At 42.2% G+C, this 17,582-nt stretch overlaps 1 protein-coding gene across 1 annotated transcript in view; it reads right to left on the minus strand.

Moving 5' to 3' along the window:
• The window catches only part of SNTB1 (syntrophin beta 1), a 111,742-nt gene that overhangs the window by 32,350 nt on the left and 61,810 nt on the right, over positions 1-17,582 (minus strand). Inside the window, exon 3 of the mRNA XM_017826410.1 lies at positions 9,539-9,746. Coding sequence (XP_017681899.1) covers positions 9,539-9,746 — 208 coding nt within the window. The remainder of the gene's footprint in view (positions 1-9,538; positions 9,747-17,582) is intronic.

Below are 17,582 nucleotides of genomic sequence, written 5' to 3' on the forward strand. Positions count from 1 at the left end.
TCTGTTAAAAGTTGTTCAGCAAAACAGCATACAAGACATATGCTGCTTCTGCTTGTACCAGCGGTGACACTCTGCTCTTCTGCAACACCCCTCGAACATTAATCAGCTCATCTGTCCTAAAAGCACTTGTGGGTAGAGACAGCACATCTCTGATTGCAAGCTAAGTGGGTGAGCAGGATGGGGCAATACTATGCAAAAAGATAGGGAAAAACCCCAAATGTTTCCCTCTAAATTAGAATATTTTTACTAAGAATAACTCTATTTTTGCCAGAAGTTTTCCCTAGAGAATAGCTTAGGGACCTAGGGAAAGAATGGTTGCAGGGCAGAGAGAAGAGGCTTTTTTATGGCCTATTCTGCTGCTTTCTGATCTATTTATTCATGCCATTAATCAAAAAGCTGAAATGGGAGTATTGTTGTGCTAGAAAAAAAACAAAATGATGACTGGAGTGAGAGAAATTCATACTGGGCAAAGCCTGAAGGTCAACACACCCTAAAGGGCCCCTCCATTCCCCTGAACACGATTTTTAACTTCAGGAGACAAAACCAGCAAATGAGAACAAGGTAACTTTGAACAGAGAAAATGCAGCTTGATGGGAATGTAATGTTTGAAAAATCCAGGATTTTCTAAGACAGACAATCCCTTTCCTTTCAAGCTTCTTACATGCAGCCTGTAGTCACAGAAATGCAGACAAATGGGCAACTAGACAGAGTGCAAGGGCACAGCTCTTGCAAAACTGTTTCCCAGCACCCCTCACATCGCACTGATATGTACTCAGGGTAGATCAGCCCTGGGAATGTAAGAGTGTCTGCCTGTTCCATACAAGTGAAGTGGGATGTAGGGGCTGAAGGGTGTCCACAGGGCTGTTCGGGTCAGTGCACTCTGTGGGGTCGAGGCTCAGGGCTTTCCTCTTGCTCAGACTGTGTTTGCCTTGCTCATTGTTTAGCTGAGTTTGCCCCAAAGCCTTTATAGAAAGCCTCCTCGCCCTGGACAACCACTCCACAGCGTCTCCAAATGCCCACACCTTCTGCAACTTCATGCTGGTCTGTCTTCTCCCACCCTGCATCCCACAGCTGGGCAAGAACAGATGCTCCCCTTTTCTGCCCTGCCACTGCTGACACCTTACTTGCATCAGTGAGAGGAGGCAGAAACACACTGAGGCAGAAGCAGACCAGTTGTTTTGGTACTTAAGCATTTAAAATAACTGGGAAGGGCACCCTCTGCTCCCCACTGACAGCAGGGTTGGATTTGGGTTCAGTAGAGGTCTCTGCTTCCTTATGCAACAAGTGTTTTTTTAAGGGGATCATGTTGCATTTAAATCACATTTGAAAACAAAGAAGCATCACTGTCTCCAATTTCTTCACTGTCTTTCTTGCAATGTTTTCTGTCAGAGGCTGAGAGAAAAAAGGAAGCCTTTTCCTGGCTCTGAAGGAAGGGGATGAGATCAAAGCCTTCCTTCACATCATACCTATACCTTTGCTGCTTTTTTTCCAACTGAACTTTACTGCAAATATGTTCAAACACAGACTTTCAAAGCTGTGAAGCCCCAAAAGGTGAGCTGACCCAACATGTGAGCGAGGGCAGATGGACCCTTTTGGACAAATCCAATTGCAGCTGCCAAAGCAAAAGATGGAGGCCCAACATCCTGAAAATTTAGCAAGATCTAGGAACAAAATTCCTCATCTACCAAAATCTAGAAAGCACCTGGTCCAGCAAAATCCAGTCCAGCCAAACAGCAGTTCCAGTTTGGGTTATCCAGAAGAAAGAGCTAAGTATTCATGTCATGGCAGCCACACTGTTAAAACAGCCAGTGCTCAGGACCACATCAGGATGTGTTCTGGACCACACTGACACATGGTCCCACCACCTTACCATGCTGGAGAAAGCGAGACAAACAGCTCCCACACCCCAAGGAGGCACTGAACTCCCCATTTCCTTTTGGCATCTCCTCCATCCAAGCTACAGCCTATTATTTCCCCTCTCAAACCCTGCCCTGGGTTTGCTGACCAGACATCTGCAGAGGTCCCTCTCACAGCACAGCCACAGGCCACCATGGGTCCCACATGTAGTTCATGTCCCCCTGCCCGCACAGGCACATGTGCCAGAGCAGGAGCCACATCTCTGGGCTCAGAATTCCTCCTGATGCAGGAAGGGAGAAGTTAAATAAAGCTTCAGGGCGGGATCACTATAAAAAGGAACTTTCTTATCATTCCTAGGGTTCATAGGAATAGCGATAGCAATACACTATATTTTATGGAAAAAGTTCAGTCAGCCATAAGGATGGTTAGATTAAAACTGAGGCAGAGGGAGTATGGGAAGGGTATGTTTACCTCTGCTGGGATACAACCAGAACTAATGCAGCCCTCATGGGAAGGGCAAGAGGACAGGGCCCAGTTTAAACTGCAGCTCAGTTTTGCAAGAATAATCTCGTACCACAGCCACAGGAGTGCTCACTTGCTATTTAACTGTGCTCCATAATTATCTAATAGAGGGGTTTTCCTTCACTGTAACAGCCAACTGTACTGCAGAAATACAGACTTTCGAGTTTACGTCTTTCATGCATTTACCATCATTTTCCTATAATTCTTCATTATTTACTTATTCTTCTTTCCAGTCCCCTTGCAGCACATCCACCTGACTTAATTTTATGATTTGCTTGTCAGTCACTGGCATGGGAAAAAATAGCATGTGTATTATGGATAAAGACTGGCAAAGCCTTTAAAACAGTACAGTGAATGAAAAGGCTGTTTTCAGCCTGAGCTTTCTTTAATGTAGCCATTTACCGAAGGCACCTAAAGCCAAGAAAAGAACGATGTCACTGCTGATAAAAGTGGCCTGTGGAGGAACCTCGCTGAAGCTGGAAGAGGAAATTACTCTTCATGCTATTTCAGGTTTACGTCTTTCCTAAGAACAGGCTGATCGTTATCCCAGATAATGAGACTGTTAATGTAATTAAGAGCTCTGTTCTGGTGTTTTACAAAACAAACAAATAAGTTCCGGTATGAAAGGCTGCAAGGTTAAGTGACATGGGAAAAAAGCAGGATTCTTCACTTGGACGTAGGTGCTCCACAGCAAGTCCTTAGCTGCTACTTAAAGGTGCGATTTCTAATTTAGGACACAATTTTCCAATTTGAGGTAGGTATAATCTCCAAAAGGTCAGATTAATTTTAAGATTATGACCATATATATATTATCAATACGAGAAATTGCATCCTTCTCTAACTACTGAAAACAGGAGGCCAGGGCCAAATTGCCTTGCTCTTCTTCCTGAGCATTATAGGTGGGTAATACTTCCAAATCTGCCCAGATCATTAGTAAAGAAAACAGGGATTTATAGAAAAGAGGAAAAAAAATCCCTGTAGAGACTAGACATTTCAAAGAAGACCACATTACAGGAATGTGTAATTTACTTGCAAATAAGTTCGTCACTTCAGTAATAAGTTTTTGACCATATACCCATGTTTCTAGCAGGCTATTTATCTGGTTAAATTATACATTGATTTGTACTGGGTTAAGAACAGTACAACCCAGAGCTTGCTGCAATCTCAGCCTAAACATGCACAGGTATTTTCCAGGCCCAGAAAAAAGACCTGGGGATTAGCATAACTTGGATTTTATTCCCAAAAATGCTGCTGTTTCAGATTGTGCAGCCTGACGAGGCAGCCACCCCACAGGAAGAGTTACACGCTGCCTAATGAAGCAGCAGTTTCCCAATCCCCTCCTCCGAGCCACAGGTTCTCACCACTTGTCTTGCACTGGGATCTGCCTTTGTCATAAAATCTGCAGAAAGCTAATGGTGTCCCTCCGAAAGTAAGGAGTTTTCTACCAGCACTGCTGGTAGAATGATGGAAGAGCTGAGAGTGCTAAGGGGAACATGGCTGTGCCATGTTTTTTAAAATGCTGCCTAGCAGATGCTCTGCTTCAAGAGAAGGTGGCTGAAGTCAGATATAAATAAATAAAATCAGATAAAGTCAGATTCATAATGTTACATAATGGCAAAATATTTTAACTATGTGGTGGGCTGGTGGTTTTCTCATGCAAAGACATTTTAAACTCACTTTTACAATTTGGAAATTATATAAAAATTTACAACTGAAGATCTTCTCCACTTCTTTGAAAAATCATTTGTCTGTGATGAGAATAACAATGCAGCTCTCTTGCTGTCTACTTATTTTGCTAACCAGTGAACATGCTTCCAAAGAAAATGGTAAAACAGAAACATTTTCACTTCACACTGGGGAAAAAAACCAACCTCAAATACACTTCCATGTCATTTGCCTAAATCTTGTTTGGACAGCTTGCACATCTCACAATATTTCTGTTATCACTAACTCCTCTGAATTAGAGTAAGAGCAGGAAGATAAATATAATACTGCAACATACAGCTCCATACTGAAGAAGATCACTCTGCTGTGATGTGCCTCACGCTTCAGTGCTAACACAATGATATGGTTATCTAAGGTTTGAGGAGACTGAACAGCCTGTAATACATTAGCACACTTTTCATTTTGGAGATAGTGTCAGGAGCTGAAAAACTCCAATTCAGTGTGCTGCTTTGCTTATTTCCCCTCCAATATCAGGTCTTTTCTTACCTCTAAAACCCACATCAGATTTGAGGGAGCAGCAACATGCTTGCCCTGCCCAGGCAGAACAACATGAACAGGAACCAAGTGCTGGGGTTAAGATCTAAAGAGAAAAGCCCATAAGAGCCTTTTTTTCTGTAGCTTCGAAAATTAACATTCTGGAAGACAACTTGCAGCATTTCCTATTTTTAAGTTTCTCAAATGAGCTTTGAGATCATTTTTAAAAGTCCACTGCTTGTAAGACATTTGACCTCCAGAGAAGAAAAGAAGCACTTTCTCCTTCTTCCAAACCTACATTTAAAGTGTCACTGGCTCAGAGAGGACAGGGAGAGATGCACAGCTCAGTGTTTCATTTAGTTTGTTTTTTTTTTACCTGACCCAGCCTGAAGCTGGTGCCTGGCTACAGCTTCAGCTGCCCCTGAAGCCAGTAATGCTTTTGCTTGTGTGGCTGACTGCTGAATTGGCAAAAGCTACCTTTGCAAAACCCCCTTTGCCAGAACACCTTTTTGTGTTTGCATTAAAGAGGCAAAAATTTAGATAAGGCTTTTGCCAATGATATCTTTGTCTATTGGAGCAGATGTTAGAGAGTGATAAAATAAACTACAATTTCCTCAGTGTTTTAGCTCTCCTCAGAATTCGCTCCTCGTGAAGGAACTCAGTGGAAGGTGGATAAGCATAAGGGGAAAAGCAGCAATTCCTGCTTCAGCTCCTCTCTAAGTCATAAGATGTACAGAAGTATTTAAAAAAGGGGGAAAGAAAGCTGGAGAAGACATTTCTACAAGGGCTGAAAGCATTTCTGGAAAGAAGAGGAACAATTAACATACACATGGAAAAGTTCCTCAATCTTGATGACATTACTAACTTGCTTTTTTTAAATTTAGGTGCTAAATGAATCTTTATAGAGAGCAGTAAAAAAAGAGCCTGGAAATATTAAAACCCACATGTAACTGTTCCCTCATGCTTTGCACAACTGTTAATTGCACAGGTCTTGCTGAAATGAAAAGACAAATACAGAAAATACAGGGTGATGAGGAGTGCACATACTTCATTACAAACCAGTACTTGATATTTCTATTAGTTACAAGAGAAGTTTGAGGACAGTGGTGACTAATACAACTCCCTAATCCTTGGTCAGCTTTAGAAACCCTCCTCATAAGGTCAAGGTCAGGACAAGGTTGCTTCCTTAATAAAAAGAGGGAATATGGCATCTCTAATGATTGCTTCTGGCTGTTTTTCTCCTTATCTATAAGAAGGCCACAGTGAGCATTTGCTTTCTTAAAGTCATGCAGAGCTCTTCGCTTTACCTGCAGACGGATCCTCGCTGCCCACCCCAGGGCACAGCCAGGGACCTGAAAGTGGATCTGCAAGATGGATGTTTCAGGTTGAAGATCACAAATTTAGGGCTGCCTTCACAGGGAAGTTCAGTTAAGGTGGTAGAATCCTGTTAGCATTCAATTACTTAGTACCTTAGATAACCTACTGTTTATTTTAATGTTACCCACTGAGGGAGGCTCCCCTAATGAATCTATTTTTGTAGTACCATGAAGGTTGAAGTTTAAAGCTAAGTTTAGAGCAGAGTCATATAAAAAATGTCAAACCAGGAAATAGCTTAATGAAAGCAGAGAGTAATCACAGCAAATTACAGTGAAATATTTATGGGATTACATTTTGCATTCCCCAAACAAGCAGAGGAATTCATCTCACTCACAGTCGTTCCATTTTGTTGAGAATTCACTGTAAGGATATGCTATGTCAGTAACATAATATGATGCCATAATAACTGTCTTAAAAGTTGCAGCCTAAGATGCTTTTTTGACCCTGCGGGAAGCCCATGCTGGAGCAGGCTCGTGGCAGGACCACTGGCCTCATGGAGAGAGGAGCCCACCCTGAGGGAGGTTTCCTGGCAGGACTTGAGACCCCACGAAGGATCCACACTGGAGCAGTTTGTGAAGAACTGCAGCCCATGGGAAGGACTCCTGTTGGAGAAGATCATGGGGAACTGTCTCCTTGGGGAGGGAGGAGCGGCTGAGGTCACTTGGTCTGTTCAGTCTGGAGAAGAGAAGGCTGAGGGGAGACCTCATTGCAGTTACAACTTCCTCGTGAGGGGAAGAGGAAGAGCAGGCACTGATCTCTTCTCTGTGGTGACCAGTGACAGGACCTGAGGGAATGGCCTGAAGTTGTGTCAAGGTAAGTTTAGGTTGGATATTAGAAAAAGGTTCTTTACCCAGAGGGTGGTTGGGCACTGGAACAGGCTCCCCAGGGAAGTGGTCACAGCACCAAGCCTGAAAGAGTTCTAGAAGTGCCTGGATGATACTTTCAGGCACATGGTGTGACTCTCAGGGATGGTCCTGTGCAGGGCCAAGAGCTGGACTCTATGATCCTTGTGGGTTCCTTCCAACTCAGCATATTCTGTGATTTTGTGACCCCATGCTGGAGCAGGGGAGGAGTGTGAGGAGTCCTGCCCCTGAGGAGGAAGGAGCAGAATAGACAATGTGTGATGAAATGACCACAACCCCCATTCCCATCCCCCAGTGCCACAGGGAGGGGAGAAAGGTAGAGAAAATTGCACGTCTGGGAAGAAGGGCTGGGCAGGGGGAAGGTGTTTTTTTAAGTTTTGGTTTTATTTTCTCATTAGCCTTTTCTGGCTTGTTTGGTAATAAATTCAATTAATTTCTCCCCAGGTCAAGTCTGTTTTGACCATGATGGCAAGTGGTGAGTGATTTCTCCCTGACCTTATTTCAACTCATGAGCCTTTCTTTTATTTTCTCTCTCCTATTCAGCTGAAGAGGGGGAATGGCAGAGAGGCTTTGGTGGGCACCTGGTGTCCCACCAGGGTCAACCGACCACACTGGTATTCACAGTGTGCTCCCACAAATCACTGCAGAATTTAATCCCTCTCTGCTGACAAACCCAGGTTTCACACAAGGAGCATCTGTAGTCAGCACATCATCTACTTGCCTTGAACACCTCCTCTGAAACAGTATATAAAGAGTTTTCACATATACAGGATATGCACCTTCTTCTCCCACCCTGCAGGTTATCACTCTTTCATGCAGGCTTTCCAGCCCACAGTCCAGCTGTAGCACTAACAAGAGAAAAGGAATTTCACATTGCTTTTTACCATATGTAGAAATTTTCTCTACTTTTCAACAGGTGTCCAACATGAGAGAAGGGTGGGAACTTCTGACCTCACTCCACTACTACTGCACAGCTTTTCAGGGTTTTTAGTGAGAAAAACATGTTGGATTTTTAGTAACAATGTCACTGCAAATCTCTCAAGGCTAATTTTTGGTGACAGCCACTGTAAATGCACTGGAACATACACAGAGCCACAGCATGACCCTAATAAAGGCAAACCAAGTTTCACCATTAAATTTCATCAAGACCTTGAAATGGTCTATAATGAGTAACATGAAATAAGATTTCAGTCCACAAAATAAAAAAAAAGGCAGGAAAAAAGCATGTGAATGGGATATTGTGTATTAACAGTAAGAAGAGGAAATTCATAAACCAGAAGCATGCCATGTGTCCATTTAAGATGATATGTGAAAATTATATTTACAAGATCTACATGACCTGCTACAAAGCAGTTACCCTTTCAGAGGAGAGGCTTTTGCAACAGGAAAAGCCTCTTATATTCAGCTTTTCATAAGTTTATAGAAATACAAAAGGGAAAACAAGATTAAAGATTCCATGGCTGTACAGTTTAATACTGTTAAAATTTACTTACCAATTCTTTGATGCTTCAACACCAAATTATTTTCCCAAACTTTTACATTTTTTATAGCACAAAGCCACAGAGTTGTGTTGTCATCCCTACTCTGCAAGCCTGGAGGGAAGGACAGGAAAACATACAAAATGTGCCTGAAAAGTTTTGTAATCTTTGTGTCACTGCAAGTGGCGTGGACTGACCCGTGTTTTGCTAACAATTAATAGTGTGCCTTCTTAAAGGACACTAGATAGAAATATGGCACCTGTGCCTGTGGCTCCCATATTTTCATCTACAAAATCCAAAACGAAGTTAAAACATAAAATAATTTTTTTCAGGGCAATTGCAGTCAGTTTTCCACATCTGTCCTGGATGCATGGGTTGAAAGGGCAGTGTGTACATAGTGGCCATTTTTCCACACACTCCAGTTGGAGAGGCACAGATGCTCTGAACAGCTGCCCAGGCAGTAGCTGGATGGGAATTATTTCTAGGCACAATTCTAACACTGTTACTGAAGTAAATCCACACTTATCAGTTGGTACAGTGCCTAAAACAAATTCTGAGACTACTGATTTAAAACCAGATCATTTCATACTGATGCATTCAGTGGGTGGTCATTCCACAGCCCAACAGATCCCAAACTACTTTTGAACGGAACGCCAGGTTTCCCCTGTGGCGTAAAACATTTTGATACTCAGACTTTGCAAGATGGGTGAAAGCTGCCATTGCAAGCTCAGCCTTCTACAGTGCTCAGCTCAAATGCAGGATTGCAATTAAAGAACAAGCTCCTAGGCTTAATGGGGACACCACCTCCTGCTTCAGACCATGCCCAGCTCCTGTGGCCAGGCACAGCAGAGAGGTAGACCATGGACCAAGTAAGTGGGTACTTCCCAAGCTGGGAGCAGGAAAGTGACAACTCATACATCATGGGACTCATAACAGCAGGTGAGCTTGGGGCTGGTCAGTTTTTGTGATTCATGTCCCATACTTGACACTTTCTGCTCTCCTGGGAAAGTCACTGCTAATTGGCATACAGAAGCAAAGACTATGGGGACCTTATAGTTTTCTATTTGTTTGGGTTTTTTAAAGCACAAAAACTGGCATGTTAAGAAAAGAAAGGTCTTCAAGGAATGCTAAATCAAACCCAAGAATCTCATTTAGTCTCTCCACTTCCAGACACGTCTGAATTCAGGAACAGAGTGCAAGAGATAGAGAGCTTAGAAAAGAAAAGAAGAATATTTTCATTACCTTTTCTGCAAGCCAGCCTAGATGCCTAATCTCTCGACTTCCAGCAATCCCTGTTTTACCCAGCTGGTCTCTGACCTCTGCAATCACCCTGGGGATGAGCTCATTGACACTGGAGTGGATGGCATTGAACCAGGCCTGGGCTGTCGCTGAATCCTTACTCCTGAGCACCACGGTGTGCTTGGCATCAGGTGAATGAACTTCAATAATTCTAAAAAAATGGGGGGAAAAACATTATATTCGTTCATACAGTGTTAGGCAGCTAAATTTATTACCTCGCTTAGTGATATCAATGAGTTAAAAAGAACGATACTAATATTGAGACCTAGCACTAAAAACTTACCTTTACAACACCTGAATACACCTTCGGGTGTATCATCTTAACGGAAGCCAGGGCTGTAGTGGCATTATGATAAAATCCTTGAGAAGGGGATTTGCCAGTGCTGATGCAACCCCATACCCCATGCACATATGCAACCCCATACTCCCATTGACACATGTCAATAGGAGTTTCAAATATGTAGGCAAGAGCAACATTCACTCACATGGCAGCCACCCAGAAACGCACGTAAGACGATTGGGGAGAAGCCAGGGATAAGTGGCTACCTTCTTTAGCTGGCCATCATGGCACAATCAGACTTTTTCATTTTGTTTACTTTACACCTACAGAGATAAATGAAAACCATTCCTCCTCCCAAGCACAGACATTCTCTTAGGATTGCACTGTAGTTTCAGTGACACCACTATGCATTAGCCAGAGGCTACTGCAACTGGCCTTCTCCAGGAGTTACCAGCATCCTCAGTGCTCCATTTAGATCCTGCTAACAGTGGCAGCAAGAAAGTGCTAACCACAACCATATGACTGCTGCTGGCAGGCATTTTTTGCAGATTTTCAAACTCCCGTGGAAAGAGATGAGTTTTTTTCAAAAAAACTATGCCTACTAGACCATCCTGTGGGTTTCCACCCCACCACTGTGGCTTGAAATGCACAAACAAACACAGTTTTCAGGAAAATGAATCCTGTTCGTTGTGGTTATGGGACATGTGCCAACACCTTTGCTAACAACAACAACAAAAATGCTTTGACAGGCAGCTGCAGCTATTTCAGCTTTGTTCTCAGTGAAGTTATTAGTTATTAGTAGGGCTTTGTGTGCTCTTTATAGCTTTGTGGGCCATTTTTACTTGAACATTTGTTAAATAACCCACAAAGTAATAGTCTTGTTTATCTTTATGTGGCAATTATAAAACCAAGCTCTGGTCATTGCCCATCACTCAACTCTCTATCACATTTGTGTATTTTCATTATAAAGGTACAGTGACTGCCCCTGAATGTTACCCTCACAAATTCGACCTGGGATCTGAGCCTAAGCACATACTTCTGTCCTGAGTATGGCTGCCCAATCTCTGGGACACACAATGACTCCTTTCTGCAGCAGAAAATTAATTAGTTCAGTGGAATTTATTCAGGTTGAGGTTCAAACCAGTACTGTAATGCAAATATTTGTTATGCAATTACAAAATCCTGCAATTTGGAGCTTAACTAACAATTAAAAGGTTTTAATTAATTGGTTAAACCAGAGCAGAATGCAGAACAGAGGGTGACTATCTGCATAGCTCTCTGGGGCTCAGAGAGCAAGGATCACTGGTTTCATGTTTGTCCATTTTGGGAAGGGGAGGTCTCCATGTAGACACTGTTCTAAAGATAGAAAAGGTCATGATTTTCCAAACTCAGCAGCTGAACTGTTCAGGGTCCTAAATCACTGGATAGCTTAAAAAGCGGGCTGATTTTTCAGAAAGCGCCAAGCCAGCACAGTAATGCATGTTTCCTCAGTAAAGCTGCTGCAGCTCAGCACTGTCTGAAAATAAAGGTTCTTATTTAGCTGCTCCAGGATGCACCAAACATTCAACTTCAGGTACCAAAAGTAAAATTCCCTGTCAGATGATGCCAGTCTGGTGAATAAGAAAACTATGTTTATAGATAGACATGCTCCCAATCACACTCTCACTTTTTCTGAACTGGGAGAAAAAGTAATCTCCCTGATGGTTATGATTTAGCCGCTTGTGTTCACTGATTATTACGGTCATGCACAGCTATCACAACTTGGACTGTCTTCCTATCAGAAACACTGCTCTCTTTGCCATCCGAACTGGAGTTTCAGGTTGTTCTTGTAGGCATCCATCAATGAAAAGAAACTTATGCAGGCTTGGATTTTCAAAGTACATTGTGGTAATCAGTGAAATGTTGCTTATTATCTACAGAGCACTTTTTGGCAGGAGATCTTACAGCATTTTACAAATGAGGTCAGTGACAGCATCCCCATTTCACCACCAAAAAAAGCAGAAAAGTGAAGAACCCAGACAAGGGAGCAGCAATTAGGATTTTCAGCACTCTGTCTCCCATTTTAATATTTCTTTTAGAAACAAAAATTATTTGAACATTACTGGAACATTTGTTGAACCAGCATTGTGCTGGTTTTGAAAAATGTTAATGCACCATATGGATGGTGCAAAACAATGCTCTTTACAAAGCCTGTGGTTTCTATACGGGAACTGCCACCTACAAAGTCACTGCACATCAAGCAGTAAACAAAGTGCTGAACACGAACTATAAAGAGTCAGAAGAATGTGCTGCTCTTTCAGTTGCAAAGGAGCAGCAGCAAACTTGTGTGATGTCTTTGTAAGTTAGAACTGTAGCAGGATTTGGTTTAAAAATAAATTATCTAGATCTGAAAGAGCTTTCAGATGGCAACTGCTTACCTCCAATTTGTAAATTCTTCCTTAAAGCAAGTGGATTAACATACAAACAACTATTTTGCTACTTGGGCCTTCATCGAAGTGTATTTCCCTTGATGGTGACTATTTAAGTATTTGTACAATACTTACAATAATGAACATTTAGACAGCTGTTAACAATTCTGTTTCAGGGTTCTAAACCATGCATATTCTAATATCTACACATTCAAATGTGATATCAAAGTATATATTCTAGTATACATATGCATACACAGCTACTGAGCCATGCTTGAAAAAAAACTCTTAAAATGGAGCTGTTTTGGGGAATGCTTGTCAGTCATCAAAGTTTGCTGGTGATACACTAACAACTGCAGAAAGTCTACCTTGTTCCCTGAGCTGAGTAACAGGATGACTGGACTATACATGTTACACTTCTCAAAAGTTAGTTCAAAACATGAATAAATGCTGCTTTGACAGCTCTGAAACTGCATCTTTTATTCATGGCACTTGCCCAGTCCCAGAAATACATTTGCAAGCATCACTCCTGTGCAAGCTGCTAGGTAGGGCACCTTTTATTTACACACACCTTAAGGATGACAGTCTAAATCCTCAACTGCCTGATCACTCGAAAACTTTTGGAAACCGAGCTTGCAGATTTCCACTGAAGACCCAGGACTCCTGTCTCCACAGTCAACTGGGATGGAGATACTAAAAGAAACTTAAAATCTTCCCAGAAACCCATGGGCTCTGACAGCAATCAGATGCTGAAAGTGCTGTGTCCCTATAAACTCTTCCCTTTTCTGCCTTTCAGCCTACGCTGCTTTGATTCACCAGACCATTTGGATGATGCTTTCTGTATAGCAGCTGACTGATGGCATTTCCATACTTTTTGAAAAGCAAAAAAATACCAGTGACCTGAGTAAACTGCAAGACTAAAGCACTTAAACATTTCCAGCAGTCCAGCCATTGTAGTTTTGATTTGTTCCCTGGCTAAACTGACCACCGCTTACTGACTTCTGTTTATCTGCAGTTCAGTGATAAAGTTCCCTTAATTCCCCAATGAATTGAAATATTTAGGGCAATGCCACAGCTGTGTTTATTCTCACACTCCACCACAGTTATGTAAATACTGCATATGGAGCTGTTTCTGATAAAGCCCATACCAACCCAAAGGAATTATATGTTAGCTCTAGATGACTGCCAAGATGTGCGGCATCTCTCCAGCTTGGCAATGCATATGAATGATATCACATTTTCTCAGAGATCATTTGGCAAACCTTATAATAAAAGAGTAATTTTCTCTCTCCTTCTCAAAGAGTCTCACTGAGCCAAGGAGTGTTTCCAGCATCCCCTTCTCCACCTGCAAAATACGGAGGTGACACAAAACCCAGTGCCTCCAAATGCTCCAACCTGGCACGTAAGAGGAAAACTCCATCCCTCGCTTCATCATCCAGACTTTTTACTTTAAAGAGGATCAGAAAAAGCTGAAAGCAAACGTTTGATAGACCATACTCATTCCCCATTTGATAAGGCCTCTTTCTGTAGGAGTGTTCATTATTTAAGAAATAACTTTTATCAAAACTCTTGAAAGCATTTCTCCCACCAGCATTGGCTCAGCACCAAATCAGGCACTGAGTTACACTTCATGCCTGTTCCCGGGTCAGATTATGCATTCAGTGACTGATTAAAGTCTGGAGTAAATCCCTTGAAGTTAATGATAAGCTGGAGCCAGAGTTATTTGAGTCCATCACGCTACTTTGATTTTGCACCGGCATAGCCAGGAATAAAACAGTCTGTCAGTGACCCTGCAAACTTAAAAATGAATCAAAGGCCAAACTGCTCACTCCATCTCCCGCATCATTGTCTGCACATGAAACCACGGTAAGTAATTTTATTTTTGAGTGTACAACAGTAGGAGCCTTTCCAGGAAAAAGGCAGATTTAGAGGAACACAATCTGATTTATATTTAAATAGTTGTAAGTTTTGTTATTAAATAAATTTAAAAAAACTGTTAAGGTTCTTTAGAATTCCACATGCAGTATCAGGAGATGAACCAGGAACAAAATATATTAAAATTAAGAAATGAATACTTTGGGTTTAATCTGCAAGGAAAATATTCCAGAGAGGCTGTTAGGCTCACAATGAAATTCCCAGCATACTCTAAAGAAGCATCTTCCTATGATTAACCTAAACGGAGGTGAAAACAATTTTACTAAGCGAGCCTTATTTGGTAATCAAGTGGAATTTTTCTATGTGAAAGTTCCTCAGTCCCCTCGCTGTCACAGGGGCATTTGCTGTATTAATAGTTACTTGATGACTTTCAACTTACAGTGCTAAAAGTATGTAGATACTTGTTCCTTGAGAGCTGGACTAGAGGGATGTCCAACTAGAGGGTGTATATATCAGTACTGAGCTGTCACAGTTGATTTAATTTCTATTTGCCACCAGCTGGGCTTTATTAAAAGGGATACCAGCAGACTTGTGCCACATGCAAGTAAAGAAAGGCTTTGTTTCTGTAATGGACTTGCTCACACCACCTTGTGCTGATGTCGACCGATCTGCAGAGCACATCACACACTGCCTTCTCCACCCAAAACAAGTACAAAAGGAACTGAATAGTATATTAAAGGAATTAAATGTATACATATGTTAAGGAGCAGGACTCTTAGCCCACATTGCCCAAAAGACCTCTTATCTTTTACTTTCTTGAGGTTTTCTTTTATGGTCTGATTGTAATAGTGCTGAGAATTGGTAACCTGGGAATACACAGTCCAGTCTTCTTCACAGTGGATTCAGCACCAAACAATGGCAAAAGTGTTGTTTCAAGGAGCAGCTAGGGTCAGTTATCTGAGGAGAAAAAAACCCCACCAAAAGCATTGTTTCATAGGCATGGCAGGAATTTGATTTAAACTTTAGAAGATTCTATCTGAAAATTTAAGGCCAGAAGATGGTGTGGTCAACACACTGACCGCAGCTTCCTGAAGTAGCTGTTTTACCTGAAGCAAAGCCAATCTCAAAGCACCTTCTGCAGCAAAGCAAACCTTCTGCAGCTGGAACTGCATCTGGGCTAAGCAAAGAGCACCTGACAGCAGCTGGTAATAATGGCAAATGACCCCTTCAAATTGAGATGATGGTGGAGGGTCTCATGCTGCTGCATAAATAAGAGATCGTGGTCTTGGAGAAGAACTAGATGTCTTCTGAGAAGGAATGCCACTGTTCCTGTTAGGCAGTGCTGTAGTAGGACCCAGGGGAAAGAAGAGGACAGATCCACAAGCCTGGGTCAAAACTGATATGGAAACAGGAAAAATGAGTAGGGCTGCTGATAGATCAGCTCTGACTTGTGGATGAATTGTCACAGGAGAAAGTCCTGCTGGAAGAGAGAAAGAGCCCATCCACCTTATCTAGAAGGACGTCTCAATGTCTCATTATTTTAAATACCTACTTTTTGGCTTCCATGATCAAGAATCCCAGGAATCACTGCTTAGTTACCAAGTGAAGCAAAACAGAAGCCAGACAACCAAGACAACAAAGCCACAAATTCACTCGGGATCAATTACTCGGCCTCTGAGTGTTGTGGGAAGAAGCACCACCTGAAGATACTGGCAGCTTCCTTGGGGACTTTCTCTACTGGCAGTGAACTCATCTTCCCATCGAACAGACTCAGGGATTGATGGAAAAGCTGTACATAAGTGATGAGAAGAAGTAACAACTTCACCACAACTCCTACTACAGTAAAACAGGAATTTTCATCAGCAGAAACGGATGTGCAAGAAAGCTAGAAGAGAATGCAGGGTACTAAAATGGCAATGTATCCGCAACCTAAGCACTAAAGATCAGCCTCAGCATCTACCAACACTGAGCTGGGGCACCTATGGTGGCAACCCACCACCCAAGGCTCATGCTGAGGATGTAATTTGCTGCCATACCAGTGACTACACAATGTGCAGGAGGGAGCAGCTTTAAATACACCAGCTGAAATTCCTGCTCCTTAATTATCATAGAATCATAGAATCATAGAATCATAGAATCATAGAATCATAGAATCATAGAATCATAGAATAGATTGGGTTGGAAAAGACCTCCAAGATCATCAAGTTCAACCCCTGATCCAACTCCAATTACTATATCATGGCACTAAGGGCCACGTCCAATCTCTTTTTAAAAACCTCCAGGGATGGTGAATCCACCACCTCTCTGGGTAGGCCGTTCCAATGCCTGATAACCCTCTCTGTAAAGAATTTCTTCCTAACATGTAACCTAAACCTCCCCTGGCAGAGCTTGAGCCCATGTCCCCTTGTCCTATTGTTGGTTGCCTGGGAGAAGAGGCCAGATCAGAGCTGTAAGACTGAAATCCAATTTGCAGACCCACTGATAACCAAGGGAAAGCCCAGCACTGAGCACAGGACAACAGCTGGGCAGGACAAAGGGTCTGAGGTTGTCACTACCTCCAAGTCATAATATAAAGACTCTGGGGACTGGGAGCATGGCAGGAAACTGAAACTCTTGCATCTCAACTTTGTTTGGAAGATCTCAGGGGTCTTAAAACTGCTCTTCAACATTATTTAGCAGCAATGTGTATGTCAGCGCTTACATAGCTTTACAAACAGACACACACAGAAACATGATGAACTATTTGTTCTCTTCTGTCCTGCCCTGCAGCACTCACACTGCTCTTGGGGAAGGGAGAAAGCCCCCTGTCATTATGTCAGGGGAAAAGATGGGACATTTTTTTTTTCTCCTTCAAGAAAATGAGACAAAACTAATTCCAGATTCACCAGGACCTGCACAAATTGAAGATCAGTCACAACATGCTGTAACTATCCAATTCTACACTGGTATCCCAAACATCCTTCAGGAAAACTCAGCGGTTCCCACTGTATCTCCAAATACTGGCACATTCCCCCAGCAATACACTTCTCAAACCGTTGCCCAGAGAGTACAGCAGTCTTGAGGACATTAGAAAGCTAGTTTAACATGATTTAACAGAACAAGGATTACACCCAAAGTAAAAAAAAAAAAAGTAATGAACATCTAAAGTTCAACCTAGTTTGTTAATGTATTTGTGTATATGCTGGATACCCTGGAGGCTGTTCTGTGGAAAATTGCCTTTAGATTGTCTGGTGGATTTTTTTCCTTCTTCCAAAAAGAAGGGGAAAAAAAAGCTGGTGATCTGAACTCAGAAGAGGCAAAACCACTCCTCTCTATGGAAGAGATAATCCTACAGAGGTGTCTGATCTCAGTGGCCTTTCAAAAAAATAGACAAAATAGATAAAACCAGGTATGACCCAGAGTAAAACCAATGACCTGTTTGGCT

This window comes from Lepidothrix coronata, unplaced genomic scaffold (genome assembly GCF_001604755.1).
Source record: "Lepidothrix coronata isolate B3197 unplaced genomic scaffold, Lepidothrix_coronata-1.0 Scaffold126, whole genome shotgun sequence".
In the NCBI taxonomy this organism is placed as follows: Eukaryota; Metazoa; Chordata; class Aves; order Passeriformes; family Pipridae; genus Lepidothrix; species Lepidothrix coronata.